Source organism: Equus przewalskii, chromosome 8 (assembly GCF_037783145.1).
Source record: "Equus przewalskii isolate Varuska chromosome 8, EquPr2, whole genome shotgun sequence".
Classification (NCBI taxonomy): Eukaryota; Metazoa; Chordata; class Mammalia; order Perissodactyla; family Equidae; genus Equus; species Equus przewalskii.
The window spans coordinates 21,572,173-21,599,737 of record NC_091838.1 but is presented as its reverse complement, the minus strand read 5'-3'; the positions used below and the strand labels follow the sequence as shown (position 1 = coordinate 21,599,737).

At 35.6% G+C, this 27,565-nt stretch overlaps 1 protein-coding gene across 2 annotated transcripts in view; it reads left to right on the top strand.

Moving 5' to 3' along the window:
* The window catches only part of YTHDF3 (YTH N6-methyladenosine RNA binding protein F3), a 38,222-nt gene extending 21,282 nt beyond the window's left edge, over positions 1-16,940 (top strand). For both annotated transcript variants that reach the window (XM_070630505.1, XM_070630506.1), the window contains one exon: positions 13,858-16,940. In XM_070630505.1, coding sequence (XP_070486606.1) covers positions 13,858-13,881 — 24 coding nt within the window. In that variant the 3' untranslated portion in view covers positions 13,882-16,940. The remainder of the gene's footprint in view (positions 1-13,857) is intronic.
* Positions 16,941-27,565: the final 10,625 nt, after the last annotated feature.

Sequence of the window (27,565 nt, the reverse complement as noted above, 5' to 3'; positions counted from 1 at the left end):
TGGGATTTCTTAAAAAGAGACAAAACAGCACTATTATAAAAGAAAAGATTGGTAAAATTTGACTAGATTAAAATCTGTTCATCGAAAGATGCTTTAAAGAGAATTAAAAGACATGTTAGGAACTGGGAGAAATTTGGACATAACTTACCGAAGATTAGAATCAAGAATATATAAGGAATGCCTATGAATCAGTTTAAGGAAAAGATAGATAACCCAATAGAAAAATGGCCAAAAGATATGGATAGTCATTTTATGAGATAGGAAGGCAGATGGCTAACAAGTATATAAAAAGGTCTTCAGTCTTAATAATTAGGGAAATGCAAATAAAGAGTATAATCAGAAAATCTTTTCTGTCCGTTTGTCTGGCAAAATTAAAAGATTTCGTAATAGCAAGTATTGGAGAGACTATACATCAAAGTCTCTTACACAATTGCAGATGGAATATTAAATTGATATAGCCTCTTGGGGAAGCACTTTTGCATGTTTTTATAAAGCTGAACATTTCATATACATTGTAATTCAGTAGTTTTCCTTCGAGATATATACTTAACAGAAACTTCCAAATACCCCAGAAGACATGCAAGCATGTTCTTAGGAGCACAATCGATAATAGTAAAAAACTGGAAATAATCCAAATCTCTATAAGCAGGAAAATAACCAAAATGCATTGTTGCTATAGTAATATAGTAGAATGATTGAACTATAGTTACATGCAACGTATGAGTGAATCTTTTTTCCTTCATCTTTTTATTTGGAAACGATTTTTAATGTATTTGGAAAAATACGAATAGTATGTAGGACACTCATATGCCTTTTACCCAGATTCACCTATTAGCAGTCTTCCCTGTTTGCATTATGTTTTGTTGAACAATTTGAGAGTAAGTTTCATATATCATAGCTCTTTACCTCAAAAAAGTATAGTGTATTTCCTAAGAATAAGGATATTCTCTTATATAACTGTCGTAGTCTGTTATTTGAGCCACAGTGTCCTTTGAAGCCTTTTTTTCTTTTTTATAATACAAGGTCTAGGCTAAGATCAGGTAAAGGACCTAGAATAGCCCGAACAGTTTTGGATAAGAACAATTTTGGAAGGCTTATACTGGCCTGACTTTAATTCTCTGCCTTCCCCAAGTTTGGGAAGATTGTTTCCTTTGCATTTTAATAGAAGTTTTATAGTTTTAAATTTTACGTTTAGGTCTGCAGTTGCTGTAGTTTTCTTTCATTTCTCATCTTACTGTGTTCATGGTTTTCTTAAAATTCGTGAGCCTACTTGTGATAGCAGACAAGGACTTTAAAAAGCTATTTCCATTTTGTCATTGCTGGGTCTTTTTTATTGACTAATTTTTTTCCTTCTTGTTATTTTTTTCAGTGGAGGAATTCCCCAGTTTGCCTTGCCAGCAAAGCACCCTATGGAGGAGCCAACCAGACATATCTTGTCTGGTTATGTAAAACTTAGTCAGGCCCTCTATTTTAGAGTGATGGGTATTGATGAAACTTAAAACTTGAGGAGAAATCTATGTTATTGTATTTGTCCAGTTCTTCATTCTTAGATTTGACCGCATAATTTTGATACATTTGATTACAATCAAGCTTTATGAAAGAAAACCCAAGACAGACCTACCAAAAGAAATAGATAATTCAGGGAGCAGAAGATAATTTAAAATATAAAACAGAATTTGGCTTGTTGTTAGGATTCATATGTAAAAAGAAAACTAGAAAATGTTCTTGGAAATGAGAAATGCAATTGTCAAAAAAAAAAATCAGTGATCAAGCAGATTAATAAAATGTTCATATTTTATCCGGTTATGATCTAGAATTTTAAATCAAAGAAATTTCCAAATGTGGAGCAATAGAGATGAAAAATATAAAGGGGGAAAGATGTGATGGAAAGAGAGGAGATCCACTTCTTTCTAAACGAGTGTTATTAAGAGTACAGGGAAAAAATAAACGGAAGAATGATTAAAGAAAAATTTCTAGAGCCAAAAGGTACACATTTTCAGAAAGAATGGGCTTACTGCGTGACCAGCATAATTATTTAAAATTAAAAAGAAAAGGGGGAAAAAAGACAGGGTAAAGAGAAAATCTTAAAAGCTTCCTGAGCAAAAGACAAATTACCTGCAAAGGAAGGAGAATCAGACTATCATACTTCTCTCATCTATACCTCCAGATACTCATATGTAAAATTAATTTCAGAGTGGGGGGGAGGTAGTATTAGAATTATGTTCTTAAAGATGAGTATTGAATTAGATTAGTAGTGGGGAGTGCAAAATAAAGATTTCAAGTGTACAAGAGCTTAGTCGCATGTCCTTCATGAGAAAGTTACTTGGAGTATTTCAGCAAAATGAAAAAGAAAGTCAAGAGATAATAACAGTTGGTAGCTGGTTATACTAGAACAGATTTTTCACAACAGGGACTTTGCGTTTTGAGTTAGACAAGTCTTCATTGTATGCAGTCTATCTCAGGACTACAAGCAGCTCTCTCCTCTGTCTGTTAAATGGCACTGTGGTCTTTGAAGCCAGACAAACGAAATGAGCCCTCACTTGGAAACCACTGACCTTGAGAAGTGAAAGAAGCTAAAAAGAAAACATAAAATTCCTAGCCAATCTTTGTTCTCTTTGGAACATAAGCTCTTAGAAAGTAAGACTTGCTTTATTCTCTGCTGATTCCTCGCACTTAATGCTTGGCGCAAAGTAGGTGTTTAGTAAACATTGTTAGATGAGTAAATGCTTTGAAGAATCTCTTTCCTTTTGGAACATTTGAATGTCATAGAATGTTTTTTCTTTATTGGTTTAATCACTGCACTTTATTTAGGAACTATGTACTTGATCATTCAAGTTATATAATAAATGCTGCCTGTTGGTTTTTGCATTTGTAGAAATGGACAATAGTATATAGAAGATTTAATTAGTTAGAACAAAATGTTATGAGGTGGAGTGGGAAGAACAGGTTTGAGGAAGGGTAAATAAATGTACTATTTTTCTCATCTTTCTGAAAGTGAACAGATAATTGTTTAAAGATGATATGTCAAGCAGTTGTGCCTTACGCATATTATTTAATGTCATAAGGACAGTCACTAGAACTGAAAATAGTGTGGTGTCTAGTGTAGGGATGGGGAAGTGAAGGAGAATATAATATATTCACTGTGATAAGTTACTCATCATATACAGTGGGAATTGATAATGTCTAAATGACAAATCAAGAAATTTGTGTATTAATATGCTACTTAAAGTTAGAATGGCAACCCATCAGAGGACCTTAATTTAGAGAGGGCTAGAGGAGGAAAGGGGAGCTTTACTTTAACTTGGTTTTTGTATGTATTACTTTCAGTGATAAAGCTACTGTAGTTGGAAAATAAAAGAAAGAAAACAAAGAACTAATAATGTACTGAGTTTATTTCTGCAGTATAAATTCAAGTAATCTGCATAGCAGTAGCATTTACTCTATTCTACTATTTAATCTTTTTATTGAAATTTTACCTTTGTTGAATGTGAGTCATTTAGATCCTACTATATTCTTTCACTCTTGTAAATCTTTATTGATCAGGAAACATAATCTGAGGTGAGATTTTTAGTTCACTGGCTCTTTTAATTCCATATAGGAATAATTAGAGGTTTCAATTGCCCGTAACTTTGAGATGAACTTCCAAAATATGGCATTTGCTTATTCCCTTAGAAAGAGGTGAAGACCTGCAGCGTAAGCAGAAACAAGCGAGACATAATTATAATAAAATCCCTATGAAATAGTTTTCATTTCTAAATCTTCTATGCGTTTTAGTCATTTATGCTGTTTTATATTGTTGGGTATTTCCAAAGAGTAAATTTTAATACCTGATATAATTTTTTTCACAATTGGAATAATTGATTCTGAGATGAGATGATGTTAGGTCTGTCACATCGTAACCAAGTTTGTGTTAATATACAAGAAGTTACTTCACTAGTAGTTAGACCTCTGACAGCAGTAAGCATTTCCCTGACAGTTCTATACTACTTTTTCTCAAGTAGAACATTTAGTTTAATGCTTTCCCGTTAATCAAATTACAGTCTTAGGATCAAGAATGGGTTGAGGTTTCTGATCAGCTACTTTTTTGGTCGACTTTTCTGATTGTAGTTCTCTGTTTCTGAGTGAGTTAATTATGATTAACAGAAACAAATTCATTTTGGCCCAGGAGATATCACACTTGATACCAAAAACTTTTATATTAGATATTTAAATAATTCTCTGATAAAACATTGTGTTATAGTTTGAATAGTCAAGATGATTCAGTTTTTATTACAGTAGTAATCTATTCTGAACTTGGTAAGTATTCTTTTCAAGTCAGGGGGAGAAAGGAGGTACTTCAGTTAACATTTTATAATATTGGTTTGTTTTAATTTTTCCTCAGATTAATTTTGTTTCCCCCAGGAGAGTTAATGGTGACTGTGTTGTGTTCCAGTACTGATAAATAATTTTATGAGTTTTTAGTAAACGAACTACCTATAGTTTGTTGGGTTAATTATAGATCTTTGGGAGATAGTTCTTCTGTACCTGTTATGGTATGAACAGTCATCAGTAAATTGAATGGTATTTCAATTATTTCATTTAGTTTTCTTCAGCAAATACATGATTACTTCAGGAACATATATATTTAATTTTAAGTGAATGTGAAATATCTTAAGTTTCTGAAAGTAACAATTACTGAATAATCTTTCCTCTTAATAGTTTATTTTAAAAATTTGACATGCAGTTTCTTCATTTAGGAATTTACTAACTATTGCACTCTAATTTCTGAGTGAAACTGACTTTACTGTCTCTTGGCAGAAAACTGAGTTTATTGAATGGTGTTTCTTTTTTTTAAAATTTTTTTCCTGCTTTTTTTCCTCCCTAAATACCCCCAGTACATAGTTGTATATTTTTTAGTTGTGAGTCCTTCTAGTTGTGGCATGTGGGACGCTGCCTCAACATGGCCTAATCAGTGGTGCCATGTCCGCACTCAGGATCCAAACCTGGGCTGCTGAAGCGGAGCGCGCGAACTTAACCACTCGGCCACGGGGCCGGCCCCTTGAATGATGTTTCAGCTCTAGTATCTGTCACAGTTGACATTCCGTATTGATGTACCCTCGTTTCCATTTGAAATAACATAAGGGAATAGAAACAGATCATAGCATATATAGTAAAAGAACTGGGATGTAAAACTAATAGTGGACTATTCCACTTGTAAATGACAGTCTGGAATATAATTATTATTTTCACTTTATTGTAAAGAGTTCAAAATCTGACTGTGAAATAGAGTTGCATGTGAATTCCTTTGCTTGGCTTTACGAGCTTCTGTTACCAGGTCCCCAATCAGTCTGGTTCTTTTTTTGAGGAAGATTAGCCCTGAGCTAACATCTGCTGTCAATCCTCCTCTTTTTGCTCAGGAAGACTGGCCCTGAGCTAACATCCGTGCCCATCTTCCTCTATATGTGGGACGCCTGCCACCGCATGGCTTGCCAAGCGGTACCATGTCCGCACCTGGGATCCGAACCGGCGAACCCCAGGCTGCCGAAGCAGAACGTGCACACTTAACTGCTGAGCCACTGGGCTGGCCCCCAGATCAGTCTTTTTTTTTTTTTTTTTTTTTTTTTGAGAATTCTCCTAGCACACATCTCGTATTCTAGTCAACGTGTATCACCATGTATTTACATCCTGTATGTTTTTTCCTTAAGTTCTCTTATTCATACAACAGATAAATAGTAAAGGTTGTCAGTGAGCCACTAAGGATAAATAGCCATTTCTTTCTAGAACTCAGTCTGCTTGGAGAGATAAACATAATTTCTCTCAGGAGAGTTTTGTAGTTGTCAGCATTGAGGGCCTGCATGTCTCTTGCTGAATTTATTGCTAAGTATTTTGTATTTTTAATGTCATTGTAAATGTAGTTGTATTTTCAGTTTTACTTCCCAGTTGTTTGCTGCTGGTTTATAGAAATGTCCTGTATCCTATGACTTTCATAATTTGCTTATTAGTTCTAGTAGTTCTAATAGAACATCCTTGGGATTTTCTGCCTAACAATCATGTTGTCCTCAAGTGGAGATGTTTTTCTTTATGATCTTTGTCTTTGTCTCTTTTTTCTTTTCTTTTTTTTTTGGTGAGGAAGACTGGCCCTGAGCTAACATCTATGCCAGTCTTCCTCTATTTTGTACATTGGACACCACGTCAGCATGGCTTGATGAGTGGTGTGTAGGTCCACACCCAGGATCTGAACCTCTGAACCCGTCTGTTGCCAACCTTCCTCTTTTTGCTTGAGGAATATTGCTGCTGAGTTAACATCTATGCCAGTCTTCCTCTATTTTGTATGTGGGATACTGTCTCAGCATGGCTTGATGGGCAGTGCCATGTCTGCGCCCAGGATCTGAACCTGCAAACCTGGGGCCACTGAAGCGGAGTGCATGAACTTGACCACCCTGCCACTGGGCTGGCCTCTGTACTTTTTCCTTTATTCTTGCAATTATATTTTTAATATAGTATTACTTAAATATGAAATTAAGCGAAAACTGTAAAACCAAAATAAGATGATACATAAACAAAATACTTAATTTATTGTGATGAGTGATGTTATTTTGCTGAAACTAAATCACAGTTTAAAACATCAATTAGTCCTAAGTCTTAGAACCATGTTCTTACTCTCATTTGGACCACCTAAACATATGTTATGAGTGTTCTTCACCATTTTTCACTATTTGAACTTCTTCCTGACTCTTCCATTTCATCGTACACTTTAAAGTTATTTAGTCTTTGGTTGGTACAGATTAACAGTTTTTATGTTACTAGACTGCATCTATTCTTTTCTGAAAACTGAAATACTACTTTATTTTATAAATGCAAACTTGGGCACTGGAATCTCTTTTTTTCTTTGGCTGAGGAAGATTCACCCTGAGCTAACATCCCTGTGCCAATCTTCCTCTATTTTTTAGCATGTGTGCTGCCAGCACAGCCTGGCTGCTAACAGTGGTGTAGGTCTGTGCCTGGGAACTGAACCCAAGCCACCTGGGCTGGCCCTGGAATCTTTTAAAGCACTTTTTTATTATAGAGTGGACATGCAGAGGATCAAGAATATTAGAGTCTCGCTTAAATGGAAATGTAAGTTTAAAAAATTTCAAGAGTTGGGTCAGCCCTGGTGGCCTAGTCCTTAAATTGGGCACCTTCTGCTTTGGCAGCCCAGGTTTGGTTCCAAGGCATGGACCTACACCTTGTCTGTCAGTGGCTATGCTGTACTGGTGGCTCACGTAGAAAAAATAGAGAAAGATTGGCAGCAGATGTTTGCTCAGGGTAAATTTTCCTCAGCAAAAAAGAAAAGAAAGGAAAAGAAAAAGAAATTTGAAGAGTTGACTTCCAAAAACAGAACCTCCAAAGCATAATCATTGTTCTTTCCCTTGATTTTTTGTTTTGAATTTATTTTACAGTGCTGAGTTGGTCTATTTTCTTAGCATTCTTTGTTTGTGGTCTTGTAATGCAAAAAAGGATCCTTGTTGTTGGGACAATGCATGTCAGAAGCTTATCTCAGTATTACAGTACTTTAAGGGCTCTGGACAAATGTACAGTCTTTTGAACAGCCGGGAGTTTTATTCATCAGTTACGGTCCTTCTTTTACTCATTAGCATGGATTTTTCCAGTCCTCTCAGCCAGCCTATGCAGATTTCATTCTGGGTAAATCATTAATTTTCCTGAAGAATTGAATTTATTGTATATTTTAACTTCAGTCATTGTTCATCTATAAACTGGCCTTTCTTGGACCATGCACACTCTTTTAAATTTAAAAATATAGTCTGTTATTTCACTGATTTTAACTTTCGGACAGAATTTAAGTAACACTTTTATCCTTGTAAACGAGGAGGAGAAAAGCAGGGCAGCCATTAAGATAGCAATACCCTGTAGAACATAGATGTATTTCATATTTCTGCAGCAATGTATTTGGGAGTTGTGTTTTTCTAACTTTTTATTATGATTTTTAAAAACTTTATTTTGAAATAATTTTAAAGTTATGGAAATATTGCAAAGGTAATACAGAGAATTTCTCTATATCATTGTTTTCTTTATTATTAACATGTTACATATTCATGGTACATTTATCAGAACTAAGAAATTAAATCGATCTGATGCTGTTAACCAAACTATAGATTTTTTTCAGAATTTCCGCAGTTTTCCCTCTAGTGTCTTTTTCTGTTCAAGACCTGGAACACCACCTTTGAAGACTGCTGGTCAGGTGTTTTGTAAGGTGTCCCTCAGTGTCTCTTTGCCTAATCCTTTCTCATGATCAGACTGAGGTTATGTGGTTTGGGGAAGAATACCACATAAATGAAGTGTTTTCTCATCCAATCATATGTAACTTAGTACTGCTGATATTAACTTTGATTACTTGGTTAAGGTTGTGCCTGCTGGGTTTCTCCAATGTAAATGTTCTTTTTTCCCCTTTGTGTACTTCTCTTCTTAGAAGCAAGTTAGTATGTCCAGCCTACTCTCAAGAGGAGGAAGATCAAGCCCCAGTTCATGCAGGGAGGAGTATCAAAGAACTTGTGAAATTTTTTTAGTTAGTTAGTTCTTCCATTAGTTCTTTTTCCTGCTTCTAGATTGTTCATTTTTCTTGGGTTTATCCTCCAATTCTGTTATTTTTTCCTTTGTGATTTTTACCTCTTTTTTTCTGCTTTGTAATTTGAGGTATTTCTTGGACTTAATGTTCTGCTTCCCAAATGAAGCAGTGACCATTTTTCCCTTTAATTCAGTTACTAAAAATTTCAATTTGAAAATGAGATTTCTAAGCTAGAAAAAGGGTTTTTGTTTTTGTTGCATTTGGGTCTCAAGTGCCTGCTTCCTTGCTTTTTTCTTTTTCATTTTTTTCTTTGGCTGAGGAGGCTTCACCTTGAGTGTTAGAACATCTGTTGTCAATCTCCCTCTTTTTGTTTGAGGAAGATTCGCCCTGAGCTAACATCTGTGCCATTCTTCCTCTATTTTATATGTGGGTTTGCCGCCACAGCATGGCCCCTGATGAGTGGTGTATCTCCATGCCTGGGAACCAAACCTGGGCTGCCAGAGTGGAGCACGCTGAACTTAACCACTAGGCCATGGGGCTGGCCCCTCTTTTTTTCTTTTTTAAGTGTTCACTGCCTCCTTCAGCAGTTCTGTTTTGTTGTACTTGTGTTCTGAGTGCTTATCGTTATTTTCTTTCTGGGTAGTATGGCTTCTTAGATCCGCAGTTACTTTTTCTCCTCATTTGGGCTCAGGCCTGGTTACTGACATATTGCTAATGGTGATAAACCTACAGATGATTAAAAGGAACTAAGTCATTTACGTGTAATGTTAAGGGCAAGTTGTTAGTCCCTCTGAGGACACTGAAGAGAATTTCATTTTCCAGCTCTTCCCTAGCCTTAAGAATAGGGAAATCTTAGCTCATCTGTTAAGCTCTGTCAAAAAGATACTGTTGGCAAGTAAGTTTCTTGCTGGAGTTCATCTCCATAGGCCAAGTTCTCGGTCTTGACCTTAGGAACATGTATATATGTTGGTCTCTGGTACCTTTGCTCAGCTCAATGTGGTGAAGAAGCCTTACATCAGAGACTCAAAAGCCCTCAAATATCAGAATCTGCCTGGTGATGCGCAGCTCTCCATTAATGGAAAAGTGAGGGAGGAGGGATCCCTTTCCAAATTGTTTTCTGAATTCTCAATCACAGAAGTAAAAATTGAGTTCTGTGAATCACTTTGGGAAGTGTTTATCCTAAAGAGTGTACATGTCTAAAATGCAGTCTTCTGAACTATCACTAGAGGCTTGGCCCTTCTCCGGGTTTACTGATCATGGCTCCTTTATTGTAATTCTGAAGGAATTGTTACTTCCCCACAACACACCAGGACTTGTAACTGTGATGTCAGCCATGTAATATGTACCTTGTTTTGTAGCAACACCAGAAGTTAGTGATGTTACCGATAGCTCATCATTTCTTGGTCTCATATTTCTAGTGGTTTGTAGATGATAGCATGCCCATAGATATCTCATTATATTCAAATATTTAATACTAACAGTGTGAGGTGCAGTTCTAGATCTTGTTAATATAAATGCGTTTTTTTGTTTTTTGTCTGAAAGCAGAGATATTGATCATAAACTTCAGAAGGACTTGAGTTTTATTGATGAATGTTTACCTTGCTGAAGGTTCCCAAATTTGCATACCCATCCTGGACCTTTCCTCTTATCTCCAGATTCATGTATCCAGTTGCCTCTTCCATATCTTCACCTGGTTGTCTAATAAGCATCTTAAATTCAGTGTAACTCCTGTTACTCCTGGGGCATTGCCTGCCTCAAACCACCTCCGAGTTTGTAGAGGGCACCACTCTTCTTCCAGTTGTTTAGGCCAATAGTGCTAGAGTCATTCCTGATGCCTCTCTTTCTCACCCAATGTCTGATCAGTATCAGTAAGTCTTGCTGGCTCTGCTTTCAAAAGGTATCCTGAATCCAAGCACTTTTCACTAGCTCTCCATCTTTCATCCCTGTCTAAGAGCTCTTATTATTATCCTACTGGTTTATGATTTGTGATAGCCTTCTTACTGGCCTTGCTATTCCCACCTTGCTCCTCCACACTCTGTTACCAGCAAAAACAGCCCTTAAGAGATCTTTTTGTGACAAGTGAGACTGGATTGTTAGTTTTCTCATGCTTTTCTTGACAATGTTAGTATCAAAGTATTGCTAACCTCAGAATGCGTCAGGAAATATTCCCTCTTTTTTAGTCTTTGGAGCAGTTGGTGTAAGTTTAGAATTATCAGTTCTGGGACACTTAATCAAATACACCTATAAAACCGTATGAGCCCAGTGGTTTTTTTATTTGGGGTAGATTTTTAGTTGTTGATTAAACTTCTTTAGTATGGCTCTTCAGGAAGTTGTCTGCTTTGTCCTAAGCTTTTGCATCTTGGCATTAATGGTATTTTATTTTTTAGCTCTATCAGTCTTTGTGATATTTTTTATGCTTCAATTCTTTTTTTTATAAGTCTTTCCAGAGATTTTTTTTTGGTTATGTTGTCCCCCCACCCCCCAAAAACACTACCTTTTAATTTTGGTCTCTTTATTTTGTTTTCTGTTTCATTATTTTCTCCTGCTATCTTATTTCATTCCTTCTACTTTTGGGGGCTTACTGTTACTCATCTCCTATTATTGAGTTGGATGATGAGCTCATTACTTTTCAGGTTTTTAAAAAAATTCTACACATGTAAATTTCCAGGTGTTTTTTGGGAACTTAGACTTAGCATTTTTGTTATTGTACTGATGTAAAAATTTTTGAATTTCCATTATGATTTTTGGGGAGACTTTTAGAAGAGTGTTTTAGAATTTCCAAAAGTGGATGGGGGTTTTTTGTTGTTGTTTTCTGCTTGTTTTGCTTCTAAAATTGATGTCAGAAAATGTGATCTGTATGATACTCTTTGGTATTTATGTTTGCTTTCTGGTCTGGCATATAGTCTCCTTTTGTGTTTGTTCATTGTGTACCCTGTAATTATTTGACTCAGTTTTCTGTATTCTGTGTATTCAGTCTATATTTTTACCAGCTTTTCTGCTTTACTAATTATTAAGAGAAATGTGTTCAATTCTCCTGCTGTAATGAGGAACTTGTCAGGTTTTCTTTGTAATTTTGACAACTTTTAACATTTGTAAAGTTGTATTTTTAGTTTAATATTGTCATAGCTTTTAAAAAAGTGTTTCTTATTCAGTATGTAGCGATCATTTTATCTCCAGCAGTGGTTTTTCCCTTAAAATCCATTTTCTCTGATATTAGTGTAGTTGGATCAGTCTTCATTTGGTTTGTTTTCATTACTTTTAACTTTTCTGGTCCTTATGTTTTAGTTAATAACATGTTATTTCTTGTAAATCATATTTTAAAAAAAATTTAAAAATTTGAGCTATTTTGTTTTCATTGATGAACCTACAATCTTTCGATTGTTTACTGTAAATGTATAAATAATATAACTATTTCTGCCATCTTATTTTTGTGCTTTCTGATTAATCTAGATCTTTCAGGCTATCTCTCCCTCTTTTTTTGTCCTATTGGATTGATGGAGTTTTTTGTAATTTTCTTCTTGTCCACTGAGTTGGAAGTTACGCATTAAATACGTAGATGTATTATAATATATATGTAATCTGTATATTTTATTGATTCATTTAAAGTGCATAGTTGATGACAGTTCAAACGGAAACAGCGTCTCTAACTTCTATTTAAGTAACACATAATCCTCATTGATCTAACTAATCATCTTCCTTGAATTAAACTCCTCTTTGTCTAACTTATCCTTAAGGAGTGTCCCCTTTTTTCCTATAGTTTTGGGGGTTTTCATGAAGTTGATGAATTTCTCTAGTTTGATCAGTCATTTTATGGAGAAGAATGAGCAATGTGCTTTCACTTCTTGCTTCATCTATAACACCTTGTTTTATATCTAGCTAATTAAAGCTGGCTTCAGAATTTCGCATACAAATCTTTTTGTTTCCTTCATCTGAGAACTAAACTTTCTGTATGTTTAGGCTGCTTTTTAAAAGCTTTAGGGCCTTTGTAAGTTAGACTGCAGCTTCCTAGTACCAGATTTTTTGTCTTTTTTTTCCCCTTTGTGGTGTTAGATTTTGTTTATTCTTTTGAAACATGATTAATTAGCTAGCTCTGTGCTTTCATTTTTGTTTTATTCTTTAATTTCCAAATATCCCACTGATAACTTATGAGTCTATGAAATAATTTTATTTGTGGTTATGAGGGCATTTATTTTATTAGCTTTCTGTATTAAATACTGTTATTCAAGTTTCTAGGAATATATTAAAATAAAAAAGAACTGACTTTATAACAAAGAACTTAAAGTTCTCTTTGGGATTTAAAGTACAGTTTTCTGATGGTGTCACAGAAGATGGGAAGCTAATCTGACCATGTGCAAAATACATTCAGATTTATTATGGAACATGTATTACCCAGAAAAAAAATGAGAGTAGTGAAAACAGAAAGAGAGTCTTATAAAATGTTAAACACAAGTGGTTTTCAGAATGCAGTCCTTGGACCAGCAGTACTAGGATCACCTATGAACTTGTTAAAAATGTGAACTCAAACATACAGCTTCAGACCTTTGGGGCCCAGTAGTGTTTCCACAAGCCATCCAGGTGATTCTGATGCTTCTGAAAGAACGGCTGAGTTACACATTGAAGCAAGATGGCACAAACTACGTGATGTATTCAATTGATAGGCATGCACAATGCTGGTCATCCTTTTTTCAAAGTATTATGGGCAAATGTTTGGTTAATACACATGAAAACATCACTCAGGCTTTTTATTCAAGGGGTTTCTGGTTTTGTAGAAGAAATTAATAAGGATTAATAATATTTCTTGATGTGGAATATGAGAATATGATATGGAGGAAGCTTGTGCTTCAAAGTATTTTTTTTATTAGCACTGAGATCTTAATTTAATGCAACTTTAATGCAATTTACCTCAACCCTTTTCCTTTCCTCCTAACCCTACATCAGCCAGTAGTTTTCAAATTGCTGCAAAGGCCTTTTAGGTCTATTTGATAGCTCACCATCAAAAACTCATTGAAAGGGCTAGAAAGACATTATTATGATATTCTCACCTTAAACAAAATCCTTGTGGGAAAATAGGGCTGTAGAGAGGGTCTGTACTCTCCTGAAATAAGTCTTTGTGTTTGGAATGTCTTTATTTTAAAATATTTCGTGATAATCAATCCACTATGGTGGATATAGGTAATAGTAAATCATTTTTAAGTAATTACTTGAATTAATTATTTGAAGAACTTTTATGGAGATGTTTGCATTCTATGTGCATATAATTTAAATCTTTAAATAATGATGGTATTTTGTTAAAATTCTTTGTGTTTTTCTTTCAGGAGAGAAATAGAAACAAACAATAACCATATGAAGATGTCCTGTTAGATTACAACACTAATGATGTAGACTCTGAAAATGCCTAATAAGTCAAAGAAGACGTTATTAAAGCTTTTTTTCTGCTTAAAGGTGACATCTTTGAACTCTTTAACACAGAGTTGACTCTTCTTGTAATGGTTTTCATCAGCGCATCTGCCCTTATACTCTCACCAAACACACTTGAGAACTGTAACTTCGTCAAGCACTTTCTGTCCTGAAGCTTTTACCAGTATCTGCTGTCTTTTGTAATTATGCATCCTAGCTAAGGCACAGAAGACTGAATGAATGCAAGGATTCATTAACTCTTTGAATTTGTTAAATACTAACAGTTAACCATTAGAAGTGGTTCAATGATGTAAGAGTCACACTGCTTCAACTTTTTCTTTGTTGTAGTTTTTAAATTGTCAATTTTTAGCTATTTGACAGATTAAACGCAAAATAATCATGCCATATTTAGTCCTGGAGTTCAAGTCTAAATGTTTATGTGAAAAATTATTGTAGTTAACTTTTAAAATGGCAAAGCAACCTTACTCTCTATTTTAGCCAAATGAAACATAATCTGAAATTATATTAGAACATTTCCCTTGTCTTCAAACTGTTTGGTGTAACAGAATATTGATATGCAGCTTGGTGGATTTCACCAGTTAATGCACATTCTTCTCCCCGCCTTCCCCCAATAATATGTATACTGAAAAATGTGCATTTGTCTGAGGAATTATTTTGTTTGCTACCACTTAATGAATCTCAAAATTTTGAGTAAATGTACCTCAGTCTAATCAGACTTTTTATGACCTTTATAACTACATTTAAAACCCTTAATTCCTATTTCTGGGTGTTTGCGAGCCTGATTGCTATCATGAAGTAAAAATTTATTACTCTAGGTATTCACTAGCTAAATAAACATAGTTCTTGTTTAGCAAGCATATACTGTTCCTCAACTCTTTTCTCCAGCTTTTGCAGTGTCCTGGCATCCTTAAAATACTTTGAAAATATGGCCTTGATCCATGGATTAAATCAGTATCTAAGTGAATGTGTTGATGTTTTATTGATCAGATCTATATAAATGGGAATACAGCATATATCTGGGTATTCTTATAGTTATCTTTTTAACATCTTATTTTTTTCATTAATTACATATCAACATTAATTTTATATCTTGAAACAAATTGATTTTGTATAATTAAATGTATCATGCATCTGTATTAACTGATTTGATGGCATAAAGTTATGAAGATAATGTACTGCCCCTTATATTACTGTTCCAAAAGGAGAAAGCTACGTAGAAAGATACATTAAGGGTGAAATAGCAATACAGTAGATTTGAATACCTTGATGTTTTGCATTACTTTATTTATGTTTACATCATGTTTAGAGATGTTTTCATTTAGTATGGTCTTTGGTCACTTCAGTTCAAAAATTTCGTGACGTATTTCTTTGAGGCTTTCATTTATATAATTTTTTTTGTACAATGTTTTCTTAAAATGCACAAATACTGTATTCAAGTGAAAAAGATACAGTATTTGCAGATAATCATAGCTCCTTCACGGTTCTTTGGTAGTCCCAGTGTAGTTATATCAGTGTCTACTGAAGGGAACATCACAATATTAATGGTATATTACAGAATAAAGACTTTCTTAAAGGAAAATTGCACCTATTTTACCTTTTTAAAGAGTAAGCCATGAAATCTTGTTACACATCTCTTAACTATTTATAATGAAAATTGGCATTTGGGTAGTCACCATAGCAATGTTCTACATCCCTAAGGTTATATGATAGGACATGTTCAAAGTGACTGTTGTCACTCTGGAGGTCCTATTAGAGAAAACTGTAAAGGGGTGACCTTGTAGAAAGGATATGAGTCCTCTCTCTGAGGTTCTCTTTTTCTTGGTGCTTTATTAGCAACTCTGAATATTTTTATAAAACTAGTTACATTATAAATGGATTCAAACTTGTTTAATTTACTTAAGTTTCTATGTAAGAAGTGTCAGGGAAACATTCAGCAAGCAGGCTGATTGCAGTAGCCGACTCAGAAGTGTCCAATGTAATTGAGTAGTCTGTTCATGGTGAGGAGTACATCCCAGTGCCTTTAACCTGGATTTCTAATATTAAGTGAAATGGGTGCAGCATTCCTTTTGGAAAAAAAAAAAAACAACAAACACTTTATCTTTTCAATTGGTAATTTTTTTCCTCATTTTTCTTCAGAGCACCTACTTTCTCTCCCTCCTTGGTCTGTCAGTGTATTGCAAAATGTTTTTCCTCTAAGCGAAATTATCACAGGTTGTCTCAATAGCACAGCTAACTGAGTGTTTCCTAACTGTAGAGACCAAAAGGGAGAGAATGTAATCAAATGTTCGAATAGTCACAAATTAGGATATTATTGGCCCAGTGAATTTCTTGCTTAATGTTTTTCCAAGATCTGGTTTGAATGTTTCTTATTAAAGTTATCTTATGTGGGTATTTTATTTTGAAAGGTATTATAGTTTGTATATTTAACAGTAAGGGGGAAAATGTAACCAAAATTAGTATTCTTTCTCTATACATATTGGTACTTGAAGATTCCTTGCAAAAGAAACCCCAGCCTTTTCCTAATTTCAATACTTGATTCCTTATTTTAACTTAAGTGATCTTTCTAATTCAAAAGCTGTGTTCTTTTTGAATACCATGCATGGGGGTTAAGCTGATGTTAAAACAGTTTGCAATAAAAAAGAATCAGCTTAAGTCATTTAATCATTTCAAGTGCATTCTGTGTCCTATAAATTGTTTGAGAAATTTAAGAGAATTGTGTTTTCATTGAGTTTTGCATATCTTTTGTTATGCCATGTAAATTCCCTTCTTTTTCGTATGATTAAAGAAAGGTTATGATAAAATGATTAGTTCATTTGCATTCACTTGTAGCAATTACATGAGAATTTGAATTTTGTCGTGTTTGGGTTTGTTCATTCCTGTGAATGATGGTACAGTTAGGTGAGATTTTCTGTTATGGTACCCAAACTCACCATTTGGTCCTCTTTAATCTTTGAGGGTTTCAATAAAAATTGTTCACTCATATCTGTGTTCTTTCCATTTTATCTTTATAAATATGTATTGCCTGCCAGAAAACATAACATTTTTGTCAACTTTATTGTGGATTTCCTGATGGACATATCTTTCAAGTACAAATAGATTATATCACTCATTTTAGTTGGCTATTTAAATTAAGTGGGGGAATTAAAGAGAGGGAAGATAACAGTTTATCCTAATTTTTATCCACTCCAGTGAGCTTATTGAATTGTGTGCTCTTAATACTAAAAGAGAAAGAGGCCTATTTATTTTCAGGTAATAAGAAGTAGTGGCACCAGCTGTCTAATAACCCTAATCCCCCATTCTTGGTACCAAAGAATGCTTTTCTGACAGTCTGTACATTATTCTTTGGGATAGATAGAGCTTATGTAGATAGGATCATGGTGACTCTGGATGGCACATTGATCATTGCTGGGCTCTCTATCTAAGGTACTTGCTCAGATGCGGGGAAACCAAAAAGTTTCGTTTTGTGCTCTTGAAACCCACCATATGCATACAACAGAGTTTGCCTGTGACCAGGGCACAGTTTTACAGAATCACTTTAGGTGTCCCACACTGGAGCATCACCAGAACCTTTTGACTGGTCTTCTAAAGCGAGGGTTTGCATCTCATTAGCATACTTACATTTGAGACTACTCATTTGAAGTTGAGACCCTAATTGGCTTGGCTTTGTCTTGCTTAGTGATACTAGATTTAGTAATTCTAGTCTAGAAACTAAAATATTCTTGGAGTCAGAAGTTAACTGGCCAGTTCAAGGTCTTTTTCTTTGCTTTCTAATCACAGTATTTGCCATGGCATGATCTTGCTGTGTAGTCTTTGCTCGTTTGTCTTGGTGCAGTAATGAGAAGTAGATCTCTTCTATATTCGTGCATAGTAGTGGCAGTTTAAATACAGTTTGTTTATAAAGAGTGCAGTAAATTCAGAATTTGTAATTTGAGTTAGCTATACAACATTGGGAGTAAATGTAAATGAGAAATTGTTTTCATAAAACTTAGTATGCAAGGAAAGATATGAGTGCAGAGTTCATAACACTGGTGGGTTCCTCATCCCTTCCTGCCACCCCCCTTGCTCCTCCAAAGAATACTCTACTTAGAACACACTTAGAGATTTAGATAATTGAATGTCATTTAAAAATATTATTGGATATTTCTGACACATATGTAACCAGAATGGAATTAGTGTATAGGGGAAGATCTTAGAATTGGGAGTTGAAAGACCGGACTTCCAGTTACTTCTAACAGATAGATTGACAGCAAATCATTCCCTTTGTTTTTAGTTCACTTATTGGTAAAATCAGAGCTTGGCTCTGCATCTAAGATTCCTGGTAGAATGCATCTATGATTCTTAGCCATTCTGAAATTTTGTAATTTATGATTTAAATAGCTTTGAAGGCTATGGCTTATTCTAGCAATGGTGAATGTTCGTTTTGAAAATAAGTTTGGGACGAGTGTAATTTTTTTATTTGATGAGGAAGATGGTCCCTGAGCTAACATCTGTGGCAGTCTTCCTCTATTTTGTATGTGAGGCACTGCCACAGCATGGCTTGATGAGAGGTGTGTAGGTCTGCGCCCAGGATCTGAACCTGCAAAGCCTGGGCTGCCAAAGCGGCGTGTGCCAACCCAACCACTATGCCACTGGCAGGCACACAACCAGTATAATTTTTAATAGTCATCCTTTGGTTATTTTCAGAATATAGGTAATGAATACCTCAAATTATATTTTATTCATTGAATCTGATAAAATATGACCACTATTTCCCTTCAGTGAATTTCAAAATCTAAAGGTACAAAGTCCCCATCTTTTCCACAGTGTTGGTAAACAGCAAGAGAATGTATGTCACAAAGAAATCCACGTTTCTTTTATTCTACTGCTATTTTACATTATCTTTTTTTTTTTTAAGTAGACCTTATTTTTTAGGACAGTTTTACAGAAAAATTAGGCAGCCAGTAGAGAGAGAGCCCATATACCTTGCACCCAGCTTCCCCTATTAACATCTTAAGTTAGTATGGTACATTTTTTATGATTAATGGACCAACATTGGTACATTATCATCACACTTTTTTCAGGTTTTTAAAGTTTTTTCCTGATGTCCTTTTTCTCGTCCAGGGTGCCATCCAAGGATATCACATTACTTTTAGTTGTCATGACTCCTTAGGTTCCTCTTGGCTGTGATGGCTTCTCAGGCTTGTTTTTGATGATATAGAGGAGGATGACAAATCCTCTACCCTCTGGGTCCTTCTAGCTGGCCTACAAATTAAATTGACGTGAGACAGAATAACAGGAGAAAATCAAACAACGCTTTGTAACGTGTATACATAAGAGAGACCCAAAAAACCTGAGTAACTTGCCAGAATGGCCAAGCTGCCAGCTTAAGTAGCATCTTCAGCCAAAGACAAAGAAGAGTGTTGGGAGTAGTGGTTTGGGGCTTCAAAGGGGAGGAAGGCAAATCACGTGGAAATGGAGAAGCAAATGTTTGGTAGATAAGAATGGGCTTAGCCAGGACTCTCACAGTCTGTTGATAGCCAGAGTTGTCTATGATGATGGCCTGTCATGGGGGCAGCCTTTTTATCTTAAATTCTAAAATCCTAAAAGGCAGTTAGGCTGAAGGTCAAAGTTTCTTTCAGAGTGTTTTGTTCTTACTTATTTTGAGGGGCCAATTCTGATTCCCCCACAATGACCTTGACAGTATGAGGAGTATTGGTCAGATAGTTTGTAGAATGCTCCTCCTCTGGAATTTATCTTGTGTTTTTATGATTAGATTGAGGTTATAAGTTTTGGGGAGGAAGACCACATGGGTAAAGTGCCATTTCTGTCACATTATATCAAGGATGCATACTACCAACATATTCCTGTTGATTTTGACCTTCGTTACCTGGCTCAGGTAGTGTTAGGCTTCTCCATTGTAAAGTTACTCTTTTTTTTTCCTTCTCTTTTCCATACTCTAGTCTTCGGAAGGAAGTCTCAGTCCACACTCGATTGGGCAATTTTATTCCCCCTTATCCTTGTAGTTTTAAAGGGGAGTATGGGAATCTGTTTTATTACTACTTAGCCTCATCCCAGGAGGCTTGTGTGTCAATACAAATATATTTGTTTTGCTTTTCTCTTTTTAGAACAACTCCCCTGCCGTCCCCGCCACCTCTTTTCCCTTCCTCGTTTTTCAACAGAACAGTTGTATTTTGGAGAGATTCTAAAGAAGACTCATACCTATTCCCTGAATTAATTCTAATTGTGTGTATTTTTACACAATTTTTTAAAAAATGGTTTTTAAAAAGGGATTGAAGATCTATCAATAGAGAAGATTTAAATGATGGCACAGTATTTTGATCTTATGTGTAGAGGTAAGAATGGATAGTCGTTCAGATTTGGCTGGGTTGAAAAACCTGAGGTAGGAGTTAAACAGGATATTATGGTTAGAATGGTGCATTCCTTTAAAAGGAAAAGGTGATTTAAATAGCTTGGCATCTGTTTTCTGATGGAATTCTTTTGAAACACTTACGAGGCTGCTGCATAATATTCTGGCCAAAAGCATGGACTTTGGAGGCCAATAGACCTGTCCCAGAATCCTGGGGCCACTGAACTAGCTCCAAGCCTGTATTTCTTCATTGATTAAAAAAAATAAAAGAAGGCTAATAGCCTCTGTTTCAGAAGGATTAAATGCAATAATATTCATAAAGTGCTTAGCACAGCCCCTGGGCCTGTGGCAAGGCCTCAAATGTTAACTATTACTATCGTCTTGTTTCTTAGGGAGAATTTAGAATTTATTGATTATCATTGAAGATTTCTTAGAGTAATCTTTACTGCTTACATGCAGTTTAGAAGTTGTAGAAAGTTGACTAGTTTCATATGGTTCATATTGATATTGAATTCAATTCAGTTCACACTGAGATTCTGAGAACTGTCACTGCCTGAATGAAGCCTAGTTAAATTATTTATCTTTGTTTTTGCAACTTTTGGCTTCCAGGGTTTTCAATGATATCACTCTTGCTTTTTCTAAGTAAAATATAACAGCATAGAGTTGGTTTATCCTTCTATAGAGCAGAGCAGATGGCAGAACCAAAGGCAAATTAGACTAAAAGGAAAGCAAATATGGACAATAACATAAGAAAACCTATAAACAATAGAAGAAAATTAAAGAAGCCAAAGATGAAAACTAGTTCAAGAAGAATTTTTTTGCTTTGTTATTATTGATGTCATGTAAGTGTATTAGTGTCAAAACTGAAACAATTTAGTTAAGAGTTTGATGTCCTTTATTCAAGGGAAAGAGTTCACGGTTTGAGGAAGTACAGTGCCTCACGAGCAGCGGAGCGCTCTTCCCGAGGGAGTTTGGGCAAGAGTGCATTTTATAGAAGGTTGGAAGAGGTTACACTGAAACAGCATGGTTGGCTGTGAGAGATTTCCTGCTAAGGCTAGCAGGTCCTATTGCTGAGCTAGCTAAAGCCAAATTGGAGCATTGTGGCTGGTGAATGTTAGGTTTCCTTAACAGGTTTTTCCCATAAGTGCAGGCTGACCCAGGTTTAGATTTGTGACATGTGCCTGGCCACTGGGGTGGCCTCCATTCTCTGGGTCCTCATCACGAATTAGCTTTATCATTAATAAATTCTAAGAGCTTCATTATGAATATTTAGTAACAATTCAAAATAGACACACTAATATGGATGTTACTTGCATATTTCATCAGTGACCTTGTGCAGTTTAGAAGGAACAGATATTTGACATACATAAAATAAGATGGCACTTCTAACTATTCTAGTATATATTGAAAAGGAAGATACTATTTTGAGGTAAAACGTTTACAAATAATGCTTCAACATAATATTGTTGCATGCTAATGTTCAAGCAATTATCTCCAACACATATATTACGTGATTTCTGCTTGGGCTTGCTGTATTAACTGACTTTTGGTTTCCTTGCTAAAGCACCCAGTGCTTAGAGCACAATTACTACTTGTATCCCGGAGCTGTTTTCTAGTTTGCCTGTGTTTACATGCTTACTAAGAGTCATCTGTGCTTCTATCTTGTTTATTCCAGTTGTACTTGTTTCTTTTATGATGAGATTTAAATATGTAACCTGGTAAAATGTGACTAAAAGAGAGTTGTTTCTATGCAGGCTAAATTGACTGCTTTGGAAAAATACCTGATAAAAGTGAGTTGTCTAATTTATATAGATTGGAGGTATAGATCAGAAAACTGTAAAAACTTGGCAGGAAAACCATAAAATTTTGCATGTAATTTGCAAGTGTATTTTCAGTTCTCACTTCGGTGGGGAATCTTACATGACGCATTAGAGGTGACGTGTGGTTTACAGAAGAAAGACATCAGAGAACTCGAATCAACAGATTCCTACTCAAAGGAAAAGCCTTGGGCCTATATCAGAAAATTGGTGAATAAAAGTATATGTCTGTTTTCAATTAAAGTGTTTAAGGTTTGTTTGTATCACTTTTTATGAGTCTACTCCTTAACTAACATCTGCTTCATTATTTAACACCGTTCATTTTTAAGATTTTAACCTAAATTATTCTTTTTAAAGTCCCAAAGCTTTTTTTCTCTCGACATTAAACAGGTTAACCATTATCTGCATGTGGCCCATGTGTACATGTGTATTGATAAGCTGTTATGACATCTTTACAAATAAATGTGAGAAAGAAGTATTCATACCATTTAGAAAATTATAATGTGCTAGCACCTACATATTTATTTCAAATATCTAAACTGTGAGAAACATTTTCTGTATGAAATGTTGGAGAGAAGAAATGCACCCAGTAACAATTCCTGGTATCTATATTTAAAGCCGCTGAGACCGTGTCAAGTCTTGGGAATTGCCTTGAGTAAACTATTCCTCCTTTGCAAAGGCACATGTTTCATTTCTCAGAACTTACATAAATGGATGTTTTTTTCCTATTACTCCCTTTTAATAAGGGGAAAAAAATGCCCAAGGAAAAGGAAGTTAGCCATAAAGACCTATCTAGGAGTTATGTAGCTTTTGCTTTCTAGATAAGCTTGTTTTTACATTTTGTCTTTGTTTTTGTTTTAAATTTCTGTTGCTTTCCAGACAATATTTGAAAAGTCACACATTAAAAGCAAACAAAAAACCAATGGAATGCATATTAATAGCATATATATGTAGAAATAAACTAATTATTTGCATCAGTATTTATTTGTATAGGCAATCGTATTAAAAAAAGATTTCACAGAAGACATTTTGAACAGCTTTCCAACAGGTCCAAATTTTACAAAGACATTAGTACCAAGTTTTATTCATATAAAGACATACAACCTCTCCTTCCCCCTTAGTTCACGTGTATAGTTTGGTGAAGAGACTATTCCAGTTCACAATGAAGTTGCAGGTTTCACTGTTTGCAGGGAAAGCCTCAGACGTTTAATCATTCCATACCTTTTTTACACCATCCACGGTGTGCACAGGCCCCCCACTGGCACAGATTATCTACTGCTTAGAGTGGTTGCTGAATGGTTTTGATCCTTGAATTTACTGTCTCAAGGATCTGGTCTTCATTTATTTCTTAATTTATTAAACTTATCACCAGTAAATGTTGTATTTGTAATATTTACATAATACTTATAGTATATGATAATATCAAATTTATTAACAGGTTGGGCAGCAGTTCTTGCACTTTTTAGTCTCAGGACCCTATTACTCAGAAATTATTGAAGAACCCAAAGGCCTTTTGTTCGTGTGGGTTATATCTATTAATATTTACCGCATTGGAAACTAAAACTGAAAAATTTTAAAGTGCTTATTGTTTCATTTAATAGCAGCTGGATTTTCATTTTTCGTGTGTTCAGTCTGTTGCAATATCTCTTGCCACGTGATCCTCTGGAAAACTGGATTGTACACTCATCAGAGAATGCAGCGAAAAGGTCAGTACGACAGTGAATCTAAATTTGGCATTGCAGACTCCCTGTGGGAACCACTCCTCTGGGATACACTTTGTTGATGGACTATTTGGTGTTCATATTCATTAAAAAAATCTGTGGAATCACTTCTTCACCAGTCCTGTCTTGGCAACTCTCCACTCTACACATGCACAGGGCCCCCTCACCTTCCCACAGATGCATACCATTCTTTTCTTGATCTATTAACATAAAGTCAAATACATATCTCAGTTAACATTTATAACAAAGGATCTATTGATTCACAGCTTTTAGTTATCATTGAACTTTTTTTCTTTAACTTTATATAATTTCCTCACCTTATCTGGTGCTTCATTGCCTGTAAAAATAAGAATGTGAGTGGTTTAACACTCAAAGTTAATTTTGATTTGTGCCACAAAATAAGTTTTGCTTTGTGTTTTTAGAGGAATTTTTATAAGGATACTTTGTATCTGAAAAGATACGATTTTATCTTATCTTATCCTTTATTTTATCCTTGGTGTTCTTGTCTTGTCTATCCTAAGCCCCACTCTCCCCATAGTGTTCTCTCGCTTCCCTTTCCCTCTGCTCTTCTTTCAGTACCACTGATTTAACTTACCAAGCTCCAAGCAGAGGGCATGGTAACAAAAGCAGGGGCATATGGTCAGGTAATCAGTAATGCGCTTCTCCACTTTCCTCTGCTGTCTTTCTCTCTCATGTCAAGTCAGTGCTCTTTATGCCCATTGTTAGCCAGCCCAGATTCGGTGCAGGTCTCAGCTCACACCACCTTCTTTCTGCTTTGTTGCTGTGCTCCAGCCACAGTGGCTTTCTTTCCTTTCCACAAACTTCAGATTCGTTCCCACCACTGGGTTTTTCTGTCCTCTCTGCCTGTATCAGATATTTTCTCTCTTCACCTACAGGGCTCTGCTACAATAACTTTCTCAGAGAGTGTGTCTCTGATCACGATATCTAAAATTGTTATTCTGTCTCTCTATTCTCTTGCTTTCTACTTTCTTCCTAGAACAAAACTAAAAGTATTTGTGCGTGCCCTTGTCTTTGTTCTGTAAGCTGTGAGATTCACGAGGGAAGGAACTCCGTCTTCTTTATTGCCCTAAACACTGCCTGGCACATAAAGCGCTCAGTAGCTACTGGTTGAATGAGTCATTGATTCCTCCAAGCCTCTTCTTAGGTTGTGATGAATGGAGCCATTACTATTGATGCTGCAATGGTGGCCTTCATTGCTTAGGAACCGGAAGTCAGTCCATGAAATGGTGATGCATAGAGTAGGAAAAAGTTGGTGCTGCTAATTATTGCTTCAAAAAGCCATGTGACTTTCATTTTCCTTATCAAGGAGCAAGTTGACTGCCAGCTAATATCTCCATTTCACCTTAGTATTCTATTTGGCTGCTCTTTGAAGTCTGCCTCCCTCTCTCCCTCCCTCCCTTCCTTCTTTTTTTCCTTTTTCCCCAAATTGTGTTTGATTCTCATTTACATTGGATTTTCTCTGGGTCAGATAAGGGGGAGGAATGCAGTGTGATTTACGCTGAGATTGTTTAAAGTGCTAGAAAGACCTGGGAAGTCATTTAATGACACCTTCCAGTTATAGATGAAGAAACAGGGTGGGAGTCTATGACTTTTCCAAGGTCCCAGTTAGTGACAGAACTAAGACTTCGACTCCAGATTTTCTATTTCTCACTTCAAAGTCAAACGCTTCTAAATCTGCGCCCAAACCTACTACTTAGTAGTTGACTCACCAAGCAATTGAGTGCCTCTGTTTCTTATTTGTAAAATGAAAAATATCCTCACTCAGATTTGTTTGGAGAATTAAATGGAAATGCACACTGCATGGCTCTTGAAGGCTTCGATGCGTGCAGCGTTTGCTCTTCCTCCCTCGTCTGGCAGTCCTGGCCATCCTCATGTAGAAAAGCTTGTTCTTTCCCTAATTTGGCTAGTGTTCGTTTCCTCCTCTGCAGTCAACCATAGATCCTCTAACTCCTTGTCAAAGCCGGCGGCTTTCAGCTTTCACATGCCCAAAATTGTCTAGACAGGTGAAACTTTAAAAGTTTTATTTTTAAAAATTAGTCTGATTTTTAGAGATTGGTGTTTCCTTGTTATTGAAGCATATATATCACTTTTCTCTTGAGAGATGCCATCACTTCTTTAAATTACACTAACACCTCTACCATATAGAAAAATGACCATAAGATGGTCATTATTCATGATACAAGAGTGATGCTTCCAATTCTAGATACAGTGTTAAAGATCTTATCAACTGACTTTTATACTCCCCAGCTTAATGTGGTTCTTAGTTGAATAATTACAAAATAAAACAAAGATAAATAAAACAAATAAAAACTTTGAAAAATTACGCAAAGTGACAGCAGAGGGAGCTATTGAGGTTTGAGTACATTTTCCCTTGCCCTGGCTGAGGGTTTTTTTTTCTTTAAACTATATAATATTTTGACTTCGACTTTCTCATCTCAAGTATCAATATGCAGGAAAAGTTTTATCATATTGGAGGATGTATATACCGTTTAGGGGAGTGAAAATTGAGGCTTTTTTTCTATCAGCTCCCTTCAATTCCCTCGTCATCCCCAACACTCCTATAAAGGTAGTGGGTATAAGAAAAGTAATGACAGTTTTACAGTGGTAATTCTAGAAATGAGTCTGCTCCATTAGTGGCAATCTGGGTCATCAGGATCAGTGCTCCACAGCCCATTGTCCCAAACTGTGTTTTTGCCTGGCTTCCTGGAGACCACTGTTGGGCTTCAGAAGTCTTAGGGCCTGCTTAAATGATCGCCAATGCTCTGCCCTGCTTCAGTTATATGTAGTGGAATATGAGACCTGAAAGGGCTAAAATTCACAGCGTTTCGTGAAAAACTCTCATTAGAAGGGAGGACGGTTGTACCAGGACTAGATGTGGTGCATGCATGCCTGTGTAGTACGTGGGTGGAAGGTGGTGGAAAAAGTTGGTTTCAGGCCTTTCTCCTCAATCTTCTTTAGGTCACATTCATGTGTATGATCTACTTCTGCTCTTAGTATTTTTGTCTCTCCCTACCCTACCTGCTGGTCCTGTGTCTCCTAACTGGATCCTCAGCCTGAGTTCTCCCGACTTGAGCCTCTCCTCCACACTTCAGCCATAGTCTTTATTTTTTTCAACACTACTCTGAATTTCTTTTCTAGAGATTTTTCCTTTTGTGCACAAGTGCAAAGTGGGTGGGTGTGTAGGGATACTCCTTGCAGGATTATTTGTAATAGCAAATTAAAAAATGGGAATGAATCTGTTCATCTAAAAAATAAATTTGAAATTCCTTACAATGAAACACTATTTAGCCATTAATGCTGATGTGGGACAATGTTGACGTATTTTCTTAAATTAAAAAACTCATGGCACATATGATCTGTATGATCTGTACCGTGAGTTTTAAAATTTAACGTATAATTGAAATATATGATTTACATATAATTTTAATACATAATGTAAACTTAAAGCAAGTTTTAAAAGATTTTATAGGTAAAGTTTCTGGAAATATACACAAGACATTCATAACAATGGCTGCTTCTGAAGTGGGTCCTAGACTTGCTGGGTATGCGGGAGGAAAGAGGAGAGATTTTGCTTTTTGTCTTGTATCTTTCTTTGATTTCAGCTGTCTACTGAGAGCTTATAATTAACAAACTAATTTAAATTTAAATGAATAAATCTATTGATCTTCCAAGATTGAAGCCCAGGTGTCAGTGTCCCCCT